The sequence below is a fragment of the Mobula birostris genome, chromosome 4 (genome assembly GCF_030028105.1).
Source record: "Mobula birostris isolate sMobBir1 chromosome 4, sMobBir1.hap1, whole genome shotgun sequence".
NCBI lineage: Eukaryota > Metazoa > Chordata > Chondrichthyes > Myliobatiformes > Myliobatidae > Mobula > Mobula birostris.
In genome coordinates this window covers 76,552,112-76,567,162 of record NC_092373.1, presented here as the reverse complement: position 1 = coordinate 76,567,162, position 15,051 = coordinate 76,552,112, and the positions used below count along the sequence as shown (strand labels likewise).

Sequence of the window (15,051 nt, the reverse complement as noted above, 5' to 3'; positions counted from 1 at the left end):
TAAGGAGTTTGTACGTTCTCCACATAACAACGGGCGCTCCAGCTTCTTCCTGCAGTCCAAAGATAGGTTGGTAGGTTAGTTGGTCATTGTAAATAGTCCCAGGATTAGGCTAGGGTTAAATCGGGTTTTATTGGGCCGCACAGATCAAAGGGCCGGAAGGGCCTGTTCCGTGTTGTATCTCAACAAATAAATGAATGGTATAGCTTTAGTATAGTGACTGTTTGATGGTCAGCATGGATTACTGCTTTGGTGCAGTATATAATCTATAATCTCATGTGTAGTATTTTTACAAATGCCTTCTGAAAATTTAAATACACCACATCTATTTGTTCCCCCTTATCTAACCTGCAATAACAACCTCAAAAATCCCCATTTCCCCTCCATAAATCGATGTTGATTCCACCTATTTTCTATGTTATCATTTCCCAGCATTTTCCCACTTGGTCTATAGTTCCCCTTTTTTTCTCCCTTCTTCCATTCTTAAAAAAAAAGTGAGTTATACTTGCTGTCATCCTGTCTGTGGGATTCATTCTTGAATTGATGAAATTTTAGGACATTATCAACAAATAGGTTTTCTATCTTTGTAAAAATTTGGATCAATAATTATGATGTCTTGGGGATTTATTGATCCATTAGATTTCTTCAGCACTTTTTTTTATTAAAGCTGATATCTTTCAGCATCTTAATCAGTCAGGTAGTGGAATATTACTCTGCTAATTTTGCAAGTATTTGGCTTGCCTTCCACAAAGATATACTCATAATCGTGGTTTAATTTCCTTGTCAATCTTATTTTTAAAATGTTCTTTCCATATCCTGCCCCCAGTTACCACTCATGGACTGCTTCACAACATGGAATGACCACAAAAGAAGGTTGTTAAGATGATAGGAACCTAGCAACCATAAATGGTAAAGGCAACCACATTTAAGATAAAATTTAATGGTTTATGTTCCACGAAAATACATATATAGATTTGATGAAAGTGATTAAGACTGTATTGTGGGAAGATAAGACCACAAGGAAGTGCTTTGCAAGTCCACGCAGAAAAAAAAAGATATATAAAAGCAGATCACTGCACTCTTGAATCAGATCAACTTTACACTCTCCTAATCTCCTGGGTTTTGTCACTTGCTTTGTAAAATCAAGAGAATGAAACAAATTGTCTGTAATTGTGGGAACCTGTCGTTGGTAATGCTGATCGGCCTGTTGATGCTGAGCACAATGGAGAGGTTGCCATTTGCAGGTAATTACATCCTAACACTTTGAACCTGTCTTTGAATTTTTCAGCTAGTACCTGCTAACGTAAAACTGACATGTAGTTTCTATTTTGCTACTGGTGAATTGTTTCTTTCTTAACCAATATCCCTGATGTTTGTTTTATATAGATGCTCAGTCTCCAGTTGCCTGTTGTCTTTCATATTCACCAAAACCTTTACCTTTGAAAGTTATCAGAGGCTATGTTTGGCAGTATTCAAATAAACTCTGCAGTATAGATGCTGTCATGTAAGTGCAAAATTTTCCTCTTTTAAATAGGACGATTACATTTTGAAGTTACGTTTATGTTCTTTAACTATGTTTAAAGTATACATGATCCGAACTGTAATGTAGCAGCATGATCAAAGTTCTTTCAAAAAATTTCTTCACAGAATTTACACAAAGAGACGCCTAAGTATATGTGCAAACCCTGAAGATAAATGGGTGAAAAATATAATCAGCGGCTTTCTGAAGTAAGGAAATAAATTATTTTGTCTAAATATTCACTTTTATATAAACTTTGAAATGCATTTAAGTGATGTCTGTTTTTCCTATGTTCACCTATAAGTACAGTATATGCTATTGTGTCAAATCAAGACATTCCTTGCAAGTAAGAATATAATGGAACACAATTTTGGAACAGACATTTTTGTCAGATGCATTTATTTAGGCTATGTTGGGAACAAAATCTGAATGACAGTAGAAAAACAACTCTCCTCAACTTAAGCAACACACATAAAAGTTGCTGGTGAACGCAGCAGTCCAGGCAGCATCTCTAGGAAGAGGTGCAGTCGACATTTCAGGCCGAGACCCTTCGTCAGGACTAACTGAAGGAAGAGTGAGTAAGGGATTTGAAAGTTGGAGGGGGAGGGGGAGATCCAAAATGATAGGAGAAGACAGGAAGGGGAGGGATGGAGCCAAAAGCTGGACAGGTGATAGGCAAAAGGGATACGAGAGGATCATGGGGCAGGAAGTCTGGGAAGAAAGACAAGGAGGGTGGGGGTGGGGCACCCAGAGGATGGGCAAAGGAGAAAAAGGAGAGTGAGAGAAAGAATGTGTGCATAAAAATAAGTAACAAATGGGGTACGAGGGGGAGGTGGAGCATTAGCGGAAGTTAGAGAAGTCGATGTTCATGCCATCAGGTTGGAGGCTACCCAGACGGAATATAAGGTGTTTTTCCTCCAACCTGAGTGTGGCTCCATCTTTACAGTAGAAGAGGCCGTGGATAGACATGTCAGAATGGGAATGGGATGTGGAATTAAAATGTGTGGCCACTGGGAGATCCTGCTTTCTCTGGTGGACAGAGCGTAGATGTTCAGCAAAGCGGTCTCCCAGTCTGCGTCAGGTCTCGCCAATATATAAAAAGCCACATCGGGAGACCCAGACGCAGTATATCACCCCAGCCGACTCACAGGTGAAGTGTTGCCTCACCTGAAAGGACTGTCTGGGGCCCTGAATGGTGGTGAGGGAGGAAGTGTAAGGGCATGTGTAGCACCTGTTCCGCTGCTTGGGTTCTCCTCAACTTAATGAGCCCAGGCAGAGTGCTTTATCAAGCGACAATTCTTTGGGCCGTATAATCAACACACTTCACCATAGATCCTTCATGCGGATGCCAGTACTTGTCATTAGAGCTAACCGGGTATCTCTGAGGAAGTTCCAGTTTTCAGCTCAGGTGTCAGCCTACGTTGATAGGATCAACCATTGATTTGTTGCCGGACACTGTGACTGCCTCATCCTGTTTTCAGCGGAGCCCAAAGAAACAGCATGAACATTTACAGCCTTCCATGTCTTAGGCTGGAAATCCAGCCTGTAAATTTAGGGCTAGGTTAAAATATGCCCAGAAATCACCTTCAAATGAATGTGAGGAAAGCAGATGTCAGAAGAAGGTTAGCAATTAATATTTATTAGTCATTCTATTTTTTATGTTTGCCTTACCTATATTTGAATACGATTGTGTATGGGGTGAGATAAATGTTAGAAATAGTACTCCATTACTTTAATTATGATGAGTTACAAGTGCTACTAAATATTGTGTTCAATTAAAATATCTCAAACATTTGGTAGTCTTTGAATATTGTCAATTTATAACACTGAAGACCCTGACCACCAAACAGCCAGAGTAGATGGGGCAGACAGGGGGCAAGGGCAGGGTGGGTGACAGAACTTCCCTAGCTGATCTGAGTAGAGCTTGCTGTCTGTACAGATTCTGCTCCTGCCCTGGGTCATGTCATGTTGATGTGTTGGGAGCCAAGCTCCAAGTAGAAGATTACACCAGGGGCGAAAGTGGGAGAAATGGTGCAGCTCAGGGGCAGGGGACCAGGAATTGTAAGTCAATGGAAAATTCACACCATTATTTAAAGAAAGGTCACTGTGTACAAGAAGTGGCAACTGAATGAACAAAGTGGAATTACCAATCTAATAAACTAGGTAATGTACATAGACTGAACCTAGTTGAAGTGTCTGTCCTTTGATTTTTAGGGATGTAGTAATTAATTCTATTTTTATATTTACATTTTAGGAGAGAAATGAAAAAGAACTGAGAGACCACATTATCTCAATTCCATGGGCATGAAGAATCCCACCTTTTGTATCGACGGAAAAGACTATTGTACTTGTTTTCAATTTGTTATTTGCTTCAGTATATGATGTATGCACTCTTATCACATTCTACAAATGTATCCAGTGTTTGCCTCTATTAAGCTATTAAGTTCTGACAACACTGTGAGTTCTTATTTCACTAAATGTACTTTATGATCAGTAACCATAAAAATTCAATAAAAATAAATTACAAAAAAGAGAAAACAGTATTTTAGACATATTACTATTGATATATTCACATTCAGGTTAAAGCTGTTCCATTTGTTAAGATTAAAATATTGCATTAGTTGAATCAAATGGGTAGACATTAGACCTTGTGAAAGCACTGTGGGTCAAAAGTCCCATAGTCTGCTGTATTGTTCTAGGTCTAATGTTTATCTGAAAAGAACTTTGTTGATGTTGCAGCAATGTTGTTAGAATTCATTGGTGCCATTTTCTTGAATATACCTGTCTTGCACCTTCCTCACTTCTCGCATAAACTCCAGCCACTGCTGCTCTGCCGTCCTTCCCGCCAGTGTCCCTTTCAGTCAACTTTGGCCAGTTCTCCTTTCATGTCACTATAATTTCCTTTACTCCACTGAAATATCGACACATCAGATTTCGGCTTCTCTTTTTCAAATTTCACAGTGAACTCAATTATGTTATGATCACTGCCTCCTAAGGGTTCCTTCACCTCCATCTCTCTAATCACCTCCGGTTCATTACACAATACCCAATCCAGTACAGCCGATCCCCTAGTGGGCTCAACAACAAGCTGTTCTAAAAAGCCATCTCGCAGACATTCTACAAATTCTCTCTAATGAGATCCAGTGCCGACCTGATTTTCCCAATCCACTCGCATGTTAAAATCCCCCACAATTATCGTAACACTGCCCTTCTGACAAGCCTTTTCTATTTCCAGTTGTAATTCTTAGTCCACATCACTGCAGCTGTTTGGAGGCCATCAGGGTCCTTTTACCCCTGCGATTTCTTAGCTCAACCCATAAAGATTCTGCACCTTCCGATCCTATATCACCTCTTTCTAATGATTTAATATCATTTCTTACCAATAAAGCCATGCCTCCCCCTCTGCCTACCTTCCTATCCTTCCGATACACCGTGTATCCTTGGACGTTCAGCTCCTAGAGACATGCATCCTTTAGCCACATCTCAGTGATGGCCACAATATCATACCTGCCAATCTGTAGCTGTACGACAAGATCATCCATCTTATTCCTTATTCTGCGTGCACTTAAGTATAACACCTTAAGACCAGTATTTGGTACTTTTTGCTTTGATTTCATTGCAACTTTATTGCACTGCATCTCATCCCAATGGCTACAAATTTGCCCTATCACCTGCCTGTCTTTCCTGACATCTTTACTGCTCACTACCTTAGATTTATTTCTGTTTTCCCCTTCCTCCGCTCTATCATTCCGGTTCCCATCCCCCTGCCAAATTAGTTTAAACCCTCCCTAACAGCTCTATTAAACCTTCCCGCCAGGATATTGGTTCCCTTCGGGTTCAGGTGTAATCTGTCCATTTTGAACAGGTCATACTTACCCCAGAAGAGATCCTTATACAACTTCAACATAGCGTCCCATCTCTTGCACTCAATACTTCAATTTATGTAGGCCAATGTGTCGAAAGGTTTCTTAACAACCCTATCAACCTGTGACACCATTTTCAGAGATTTATGGACCTGTATTCCCAGATCCTTTTGTTCCACTGAACTCAGTGCCCTACCATTCACTGCTAAAGACCTACCCTGACTGGCCCTACCAAAGTGCCACACCTCGCACTTGTCTGCATTAAATTCCACCTGTCATTTTTCAGCCCATTTCTCGGCTTGTCCAGATCCCACTACAAGCCAGGGAAGGCTTCCTTGCTGTCCACTACATGACCTATCTTGACCTCATCGCAGGTTTGCTGATCCAGATCATTGATATAGATGACAAACAACAGTGTTCCTAGCACTGATCCCTGTGGTACTTCACTGGTCACAGCCACAAGTCAGAGAACAACCATCCATCACTATTCCCTGGCTCCTCGCACAAAGCCAATGTCTAATCCAATTTACTACCTCATCTTGAATGCCAAGTGACAGAATCTTCTTGAACAACCTCCCATGTGGGACCACGTAAAATGCCTTGCTAAAGTCCATGTAGACAATATCCACTGCCTTGCCTTCCTTCATCAACTTTCCTGGTAACTTCTCGAAAATCTCTAGAATACTGGTTAGACACAAAACCATGCTGACTATCCCTAATCAATTCATGTCAATCCAATACTCATACATCTGATTCCTCAGAATACATTTCAAACCTTTTCCACTACTGATGTCGGGCTCACTGGCCTATAGTTTCCTGGTTTATTTTTTGAGCCTTTCTTAAACAGCAGAACAACGTTGGCTATCCTCCAATCCTCTGTTGTTTCACCTGTCGCTAAGGATAATTCCTGAAGAGGTCCTTGTCCCAAAATGTGGACTGTTTATTCTTTTCCACAGATGCTGCCTGACCTATTGAGTTCCTCCAGCATTTTGTATGTGTTGCTTTGGATTTTCGGCATCCGCAGATTTTCTTGTGTTTATTATTTAACCATCTCTGCTGAGGCCCCGGCTATTTCTGCACTTGCCTCCTGCAGGGTCAGAGGGGACACCTTTCCAGGCCCTGAGGATTTATCCAGTCTAATTTGTCTCAAGACAGCAAACACCTCCTCCTCTGAAATCTGTATAGAGCCCATGAAGTTGATGCCATTTTGCCTATAGACTCTGTGTCCATTGCCTGAGTAAATACAGATGGGAAAAATGCATTAAGATCTCCCCCATCACTTTTAGCTCCATGCATAGATTACCGTTCTAATCTTTCAGAGGACCAATTATTGTCCCTTGCAATCCTTTTGCCTTTAACAATCTGTAGAAGCCTTTAGGATTCTCCTTTACCTTGGCTACTCAGGCAAGCTCATGCCTTCTATTAGCCCTCCTGATTTCTTTCTTAAGTGTTCTCTTGTACTTCTTATACTCCCTAAGTACCTCATTTGTTCCTTCCTGCCTATACCAGCAATACACCTTTTTCTTCTTAACCAAGGCCTCAATTTCTCTTGAAACCAAGAAGTCCTACATCTGTTACCTTTACTTTTCATTCTGACAGGCAAACGCAAGTTTTAGAGTCATAGAGTCATAGAGAAGTATAGCACAGAAACAGGCCCATCGGCCCATCTAGTCCCTGCCGATCCATTTAAACTGCCTTCTCCTATCAACCTGCACCAGGAACATATCCCTCCATATCCCCACCATCCATGAGCCTATCTAAACTTCTCTTAAACGTCAAAATCAAGCTTACATGCACCACTTGAACTGGCAACTCATTTCACACTCTCATGACCTTCTGAGTAAAGAAGTTTCCCCTCATGTTTCCTTAAAAATTTCACTTCTCTCCCTTAATCCATGACCTCTAGTTGTAGTCCCACCTAACCTCAGTGGAAAAAGCCTGCTTGCATTTAACCTATCTGTACCCTCATAATGTTGTATACCTCTAATAAATCTCCTCCCAATCTTCTAAGTTCCAAGGAATAAAGTCCTAACCTATTCAATCTTTCCTTATAAAACAGGTCCTCCAGACCCGGCAATATTCTTGTTAGTTTTCTTTGTACTCTTTCAAACTTATTTACATCTTTCCTGTAGGTAGGTAGGTGACCAAAACTGTACACAGTACTCCAAATTAGGTCCCACCAATGTCTTATACAACTTCAATATAAGATCCCATCTCCTCTACTCATTACTTTGATTTATGAAGGCCATGGTGTCAAAAGCTTTCTGTACAACCCTACCTACCTGCGCCACCATTTTCAATGAATTATGGACTTGTATTCCCAGATCCCTTTGTTCTACCACACTCCTCAGTGCCCTACTGTTCACTGTGTAATACTGGTTAGCCCTTCCAAAGTGCAAAACTTTGCATTTGTCTGCATTAAATTCCACCATCTATTTATTTGTCCATTTTTCCAGCTGGTCCAGATCCCACTGCTAGCCATGGTAGTCTTCCTCGCTGTCCACTACACACCCAATCTTGGTGTCATCCACAAATTTGCTGATCCACTTACCACATTATCATCCAGATTGCTGATATAGATGACAAACAACAACGGACACAGCAGTGTTTGCTGCAGCAATCCACTCATCACAGGCTTCCAGTCAGAGATACAACCATTTATTACCACTCCCTGGCTTCTCCCATAAAGCCAATGTCTAATCCAATCTATTGCTTTATCTTGAATGCTACACGGCTGAACCTTCTTGACCAACCTTCCATGCGGGACCTTATCAAATACCTGCTTAAGTTTACATAGGCAACATCCACTACCTTGCCTTCATCAACTTTCCTTGTAACTTTCTCAAAAAAAATCTGTAAGATTGGTTAGACAAGACCACACAGAAAGCCATATTGACTATCATTAATCAGTTCATGTCTCCAAATAATAATATATCTGGTTCCTTTGAATATGTTCCAATAACTTCCCCACTATTGATGTCAGGCTCACCAGCCTATAATTTCCTAGTTTATTTTTAGAGCCTTTCTTGAACAGTGGAACAACATTGGCTATCCTCCAATTCTCTATTATCTCACCTGTTGCTAAGAATCATTTAAATATCTCTGCTAGGGCCCAGACAATTTCTTCACTTGCCTCCTGCAGTCTCCACGGGAACATCTTATTATGCCTTGGGGATTTATCCACCATAATTTGCTCAGGACAACAAACACTTCCTCCTCTGCAATCTGTATAGGGTCCTCTGAAGTTGATGTCACTTTGCCTCACTTCCATAGACTCTGAGTCTGTCTTCAGAGTAAACACAGATGCAAAAAAATTACTCCCATCATCTTTGCTTCAACACATGGATTAGCATTCAAAACTTCCAGAGGACCAATGTTGTCCCTTGCAATCCTTTTGCACTTAAGTTATCTGTAGAATCCCTTAGGATCTTGTCTGCTAGGGCACCTCATTCCTTCTGATTTTTTTTTAAGTGTTCTCTTGTGTTCCTTATACTCCATAAGCACCCCATTTTTTCCTATCTGCCTATACCTGTTATGCACCTCCATTTTTTTCTTAACCAGGTCTCAATATCTCTTGATTCCCTATAGCTGTGATCTTTACCCTTTATTCTGACAGGCACATATAAGCTTTGTACTCTCAAAATTTCACTTTTGAAGGCCTCCCACTTATCAAGTACACTTTTGCCAGAAAATAACCTGTCTCAATCCACACTTGCCAGATTATTTCTGATACCTTCAAAATTGGCCTTTCTCCGATTTAGAATCTCAACCATTGGACCAGGCTTAGCTTTTTGCATATTTACTTTGAAACTAAAGGCATTATGATTACTAGATGAAAAGTGTTCCTCTACACAAACTGCTGTCACCTGCCCTACCTCATTCCCTAATAGCAGGTCACATATCACACACTCTCATTGGGATTTCTACATCCTGAAACTTTCCTGAACACATTTGATAAACTATATCCCATCTAGTGTTTTTACCATATGGGAGTCCCAGTCAATATGTGGTCAGTTAAAATCACCGACTATAACAATCATATGTCTGCAACCTCTCTGCAAATTTATTCCTCTAAATTCCTAGGACTGCTGTGTGGTCTGTAATACAGTCCCATTAACATGCTCATATGTTTCTTATTTCTCAGTTCCACTCATCAAACCTCATTAGATGAGTTCTCTAGTCTGTCCTGACAAAACTGCTGTGATATTTTCCCTGACCTTTCCTCCTTTAATCCCTCGCACTCCATCGCACCTAAAACAACAGAAGCCGAGAATATTGAGCTGCCAGTCCTGCGTTCCTGCAACCTACTCTCACTAATGGATACAATATCATAATTCCAGCTGTTGCACCATGCCCTGAGCTCATTTGCCATTCCTACGATACTTCTTGCATTGAAGTATACACCGCTCAGGACATTAGTCATGCATGTTCAACTTTCTGGTTCCTGACTTCGTCTGAGGTCTTAACAACTTCTCTATCAACAACCTCTCCACGCACTGTTCTGGCACTCTGGTTCCCATCCCCCTGCAACTCTAATCTTACTATTTCTGGCCTCACTACTAACACATGGCACAGGTAGCAATCCTGAGATCACAATCCTGCTGATCCTGCCCTTTAACTTAGTATGTAACTCCCAGAGTTAGGTTGGTCAAGAAGCAGTATACCTGTTGTCGAGGGAGATCGCCACAGGGGTACTTTGCACTGGCTCCTTAACCCTTTTCCTCTTCCTGACTGTCACCCAGTTTCCTGTGTCCAGCACCTTAGGTGTAACTACCTCTCTATATGTCCTATCTATCATCCCCTCAGCCTCCCGAATGATCTGGATTGCATTCAATTCCAGCTCAAAATCCTTAAGGTGGATTGTCAGAAGCTGCGGATCGAGAGCTGCATCAGGCAGGAGGTTGCTCCCCATGGGAGGCCACGTTGGACCAGAGGTCACTTCCCAAGGAAGGTCGCATCAGGCTGGAGGTCCCGAGATGGCTTCTTGGTGGATGAAGGCCCCACATAAGGACTGTGTTCAAACTGTTGCTCTCTTCAATGCTGGCAGAGGATGTTTTAAAAATTCCGTGGCTTGTGTGATTATCGGTATGGACTGTTGTTTATACTGGTCTCCTTTAGATTTCAGTATTTTCATTCTTGCTGCTGAATGACGGGCGGGCCACTTGTTACTTTTTGGGCAAGGGAGGGGTTGGATGTTTGATGTTATTGTCACTCTATTTTTTTATGGGAGGAGCTTGGAGGTCAGCAATTTGATGTTTTAGCTGCTGTGTCCGGATGGGTGATCTGTTAGTTTTTGTGTGAGAGAGAGGTTGGGAGGTTTGGGGTTTGTGAGTTTTGTTTGTTTTTTTTTCATATTGGAGGGGGACCTAAATGGCTTCCATGGTTTTTCTGTATCTTAGGGCTATCTGGAGAAGACAAATCTCAGAGTTCATGCTTTGGAAATAAAATGAACCTTTGAACCTTTGAGCATTTAACCTTTGCAACTGGATGCACTTCTCACAGTTGTAGTCATCAGGGACACTGGAGGTCACCCTACCTTCCCACATCCCACATTCCACTATCCTGCCTGGTACCTCTACTGTTCCTAACTGAGCAAATATAAAGAAAGAAGAACTATAAACTGTGGGTGAGGGGGAAAAAATTCTCTACTTACAGTGCTTTTGTCTTCTCTCACTTAAGCCTCTCCTTGCCACAACCTCAAAGAGCTAAAGCCCCAAAATTTCCACTCTAGTTCTGACCACTCCAATGAGGAATGCACCAAAAATGGCACACTTTGCCTGTGCAAACTAGCCCTGTGGACTGAGAAGAATGGTCTACTGCTGCATATTTGCCCAGGGTTTGTCCTGACTTAGTAATTGTTCTGGAGCAGCCTAACATTATTGAGAGCACCACTAGATAGCACAGTTGCATTATTTCACAAGAGAAAACTGAGATGAGGAAATGGAGTTTTAAGACTTAAAACCAATATATCAAAGACAAATGTTTTCAAGAAAGTAATTATATTCCTTCATCTCTGCCCTGTAGTCTTACAGTTCCCCAAATAAATGGACCCACAATTCCCATCTCAGGATTAGAAACATAGAAAACCTACAGCACAATACAGGCACTTTGGTCTACAAAGCTGTGCCAAACATATCCTTACCCTGGAACTACCTAGGCTTACACATAGCCCTCTATTTTTCTAAGTTACATGTACCTATTCAGGAGTCTCTTAAAATACCCTATTGTATCCGCCTCCACTACTGTCGCTGGCAGCCCATTCCACACACTTATCACTCTCTACGTAAAAAACTTACCCCTGACATCTCCTCTATACCTACTTCCAAGCGCCTTAAAACTGTGCCCTCTCGTGCTAGCCATTTCAGCCCTGGGAAATAGCCTCTGACTATCCACACGACCAATGCCTCTCATTACATTGTACACCTCTATCAGGTCACCTCTCATCCTCCATTGCTCCTCCATTCACTCAACCTATTCTCAAACGGCATGCTCCCCAATCCAGGCAAGATCATTATAAATCTCCTCTGAACCCTTTCTATGGTTTCCTCGTCCTTCCTGTAGTGAGGCAACAGAACCCCAAATGGGGTCTGACCAGGGTCCTATATTGCTGCAACATTACCTCTTAGCTCTTAAACTCAGTCCCACAGTTGATGAGGGCCAATGCACTGTATGCCTTCTTGACCACAGAGTCAACCTGTGTAGTAGCTTTGAGTGTCTTATGGACTCAGACCCCAAGATCCCTCTGATCCTCCGCACTGCCAAGAGTCTTACCATTAATACTATATTCTGCCATCATATTTGACCTACCAAAATGAATTACCTCACACTTATCTGGGTTGAACTCCATCTGCCACTTCTCAGCCCAGTTTTGGATCCTACCAATGTCCCGTTATAACCTCTGACAGGCCTCTACACTATCCTCAACACCCCCAACCTTTGTTTAACCTGAAGCAAGATCAGATAGCAGATCCCCAGTGTTTATGTCAGGAAAACTCACAAGGCAAGTTCTCCAACACTGGATCATGGACAGATTTTGGGAATGATGGGAAACATACCCTGTAAAATATGCAGGGAACACTAGCAGGGATGATGGCAGAGCAGCAATTGCTGGAGTTTCTAAGAACAATTTGGAAGGCACAGGTTAAATACATCGCAAAGAAGAAGAAGCATTCTAAAGTCAGGGTGACACAGTCACGGCTGACGAGGGAAGTCAAAGGCAACATAAAAGCCAAAGAGAGGCCATATAATACAGCAAAATTTAGAGGAAAGTTAGAAGGTGGGAAACTTTTAAAAACCAAAAGAAAGCAACTAAAAAAGTCATTAGAAGGAAAAGATGGATATGAAGCTAAGCCGGCTGATAATATTAAAGAGTATACCAAAAGTTTCTTCAGATATAAAAAGTGTAAAAGAGAGGTGAGAGTAGATAGTGGACGATGAAAAATTATGTCAGAGAGGTTGTAATGGGAGATAAGGAACTGGCAGATGAACTGAATAAGTATTTTACATGAGTGTTCACTACGGAAGATACTAGCAGTATGCCTGAAGTTCGAGAGTGTCAGAGGCAGAAGTGTGTGAAGTTGCCACTACTAGGGAAGTGTTTTGGAAACTGAAAGGACTGACGGTAGATAAGTCACCTACACGCAGTGTTCTGAAAGAGGTGGCTGAAGAGATTGTGGAGGCATTAGCAATGACTTTTCAAGAGTCAATAGATTTTGGCATTGTTCTGGAGGATTGGAAAATTTCAAATGTCACTCCACACTTTAAGAAGGGAGAGAGGCAGAAGAATGGAAATTATAGGCCAGTCAGTCTGACCTCAGTGGCTGGGAAGATCTTGGAGTCAATTATTGAGGATGTTGTCTCAGGATACTTGGAGGTACATGATAAAACAGGCCAAAATCAGCATGATTTCTTAAGGGGAAATCATGCCTGACAAATCTGCTGTAATTCTTTGAAGAAATAACAAGCAGGATAAACAATGGAGAATCAATTGATGTTGTGTACTTGGATTATCAATATCCCTTTGACAAGGTGCCATACATGAGCCTGCTTAACAACCTAGGAGTCCATGGTATTACAGAAAAGATACTATCATTGGCTGATTGGCAGGAGACAAAGAGTGGGAATAAATGGACCCTCTTCTGGTTGGCTGCCAGTGACTAGTGGTGTTCCACAGAGGTCTGTGTTGGGACCGCTTCTTTTTATATTATATGTCAATGATTTGGATAACATAATTGATGGCCTCGGACCGTCTGATGAAGGTGCATCAGTGCAGTCAGTCAGTGGATGACCTACTGACTGGGGCAAAAAAAAAAACAGAAATCGATGCCTTGGCTTGTCAGTTTAAAAAACTTGAAAGAGAGGAGCATACTATCAACACTTTGCCCCAAGCCAAGATGATAGCACCAATTCACTGGGGAATCAATGCACTTGTTTTCAAGGCCCAAGTTCAAGGAGACATTCTTAGGAACCATTCTCCGAATAATTTGTTTGTCCAAGTTCTGTCTGGTCTCAGGTACTTCATTGGGGACATGCATCGAGAACGACCGCTCACCCAGAGATTGCCAGAACCTTCGAGTTCATCAACAATAGCTATTGATAGCCTAGATGGGCCAAAGGACCCCAAAGGACCTGTTTCTGGGCCTTACTTCTCTATGGAATGGCAAGAGAGGTCCGACAATGGATGCACACTTGCGAGGTGTGCACTCCGAATAAGGAGCCCCATATCCAAACTCAAGTGCTCCTTCTCCTTCCGCCTGTTCCAGACAGACCATAGGCGCACATCTTCATGGACTTTGTCACGGGTCTTCGGCCTTCCAATAGGAAGATGTCATCATGGTAATTGCTGATCATTTTTTTAAAGGCCTGCAAATTCATCGCCTTGGACAAATACCATCGGCAGTGGAGACGGCTGAGATTGTTCTGCACCAGGACTTCAGGATCCATGGATTTACAGTGGGCACTGTGCTGGATTGCAGTCCACAATTTGCATCATGTTTTTGAAGTGCATTCTGTAAGCTGACTGGGGCAACAGCGAGTCTTTCTTTTGGGTTTCACCCACAGTCTGATGGCCAGACACAACGGGTGAACCAAGATTTGGAACGATCCCTAAGATGCCTGTCCTCAGATAAACCAGACGAGCAGTGCAACCATTTTACGTGGGCAGAGACTGCCCACAACACTTTATGACATTAAGATGCCAACTGGGTATTCTCCACCACTCTTCCCTGAGCAGAAGGCCGAGGTTGAGGTTTCTGCAGCTGAAAATCTCTTTGGACGCTGCAAAGGGAAATGGACTATGGCCAGGGAGATTTTGTTAGCTTCTACCCAGGAAGCTGAAATAAAGGCCATCTGCAAGAGGAGACAGGGACCAGCTTTGCAGCCTGGGCAACAGGTCCGGCTGTCGATTCAGGATTTACCTCTCCGGGTGGTGTCTAGGAAATTGGCACCCAAGTTCATTGGACCATTCAAAGTAATCAGAGAGGTAAACCCAGTGTCTTACACCTTGCAACTTCCCAAGGCCTTCCACATTTCCAAATTGAAACCTGTAAACACCAGTTCTTTAGCCCCTCCAGCATCAGTCCTGTCACCACCCAGGTTTGTTGATGGGGAACAGGGCTTCACTGTCAGAAGAATTTTTAGATTCGCAACCTGTTTGGGGTGTTCAGCTGTTCG

The 15,051-nt window shown here is 42.2% G+C and overlaps 1 protein-coding gene across 1 annotated transcript; it reads left to right on the top strand.

The window, feature by feature from the left end:
- Window positions 1-1,147: 1,147 nt before the first annotated feature.
- LOC140195961 (C-C motif chemokine 20-like) lies at window positions 1,148-3,792 on the top strand. The gene is made up of 4 exons (XM_072254649.1): window positions 1,148-1,241; window positions 1,384-1,501; window positions 1,645-1,725; window positions 3,771-3,792. The coding sequence occupies exons 1-4, from the start codon at window positions 1,148-1,150 to the stop codon at window positions 3,790-3,792; spliced, it is 315 nt and encodes a 104-aa protein (XP_072110750.1).
- Window positions 3,793-15,051: the final 11,259 nt, after the last annotated feature.

Excerpts from the sequence above, each read along its gene's own strand:
- LOC140195961 (XM_072254649.1), top strand. The coding sequence starts at position 1,148 with ATGAAACAAATTGTCTGTAATTGTGGGAACCTGTCGTTGGTAATGCTG. Across the intron at positions 1,242-1,383 it reads GGAGAGGTTGCCATTTGCAG|ATGCTCAGTCTCCAGTTGCC; the intron begins GTAATTACATCC and ends TGTTTTATATAG. Across the intron at positions 1,726-3,770 it reads ATAATCAGCGGCTTTCTGAA|GAGAGAAATGAAAAAGAACT; the intron begins GTAAGGAAATAA and ends TTTACATTTTAG.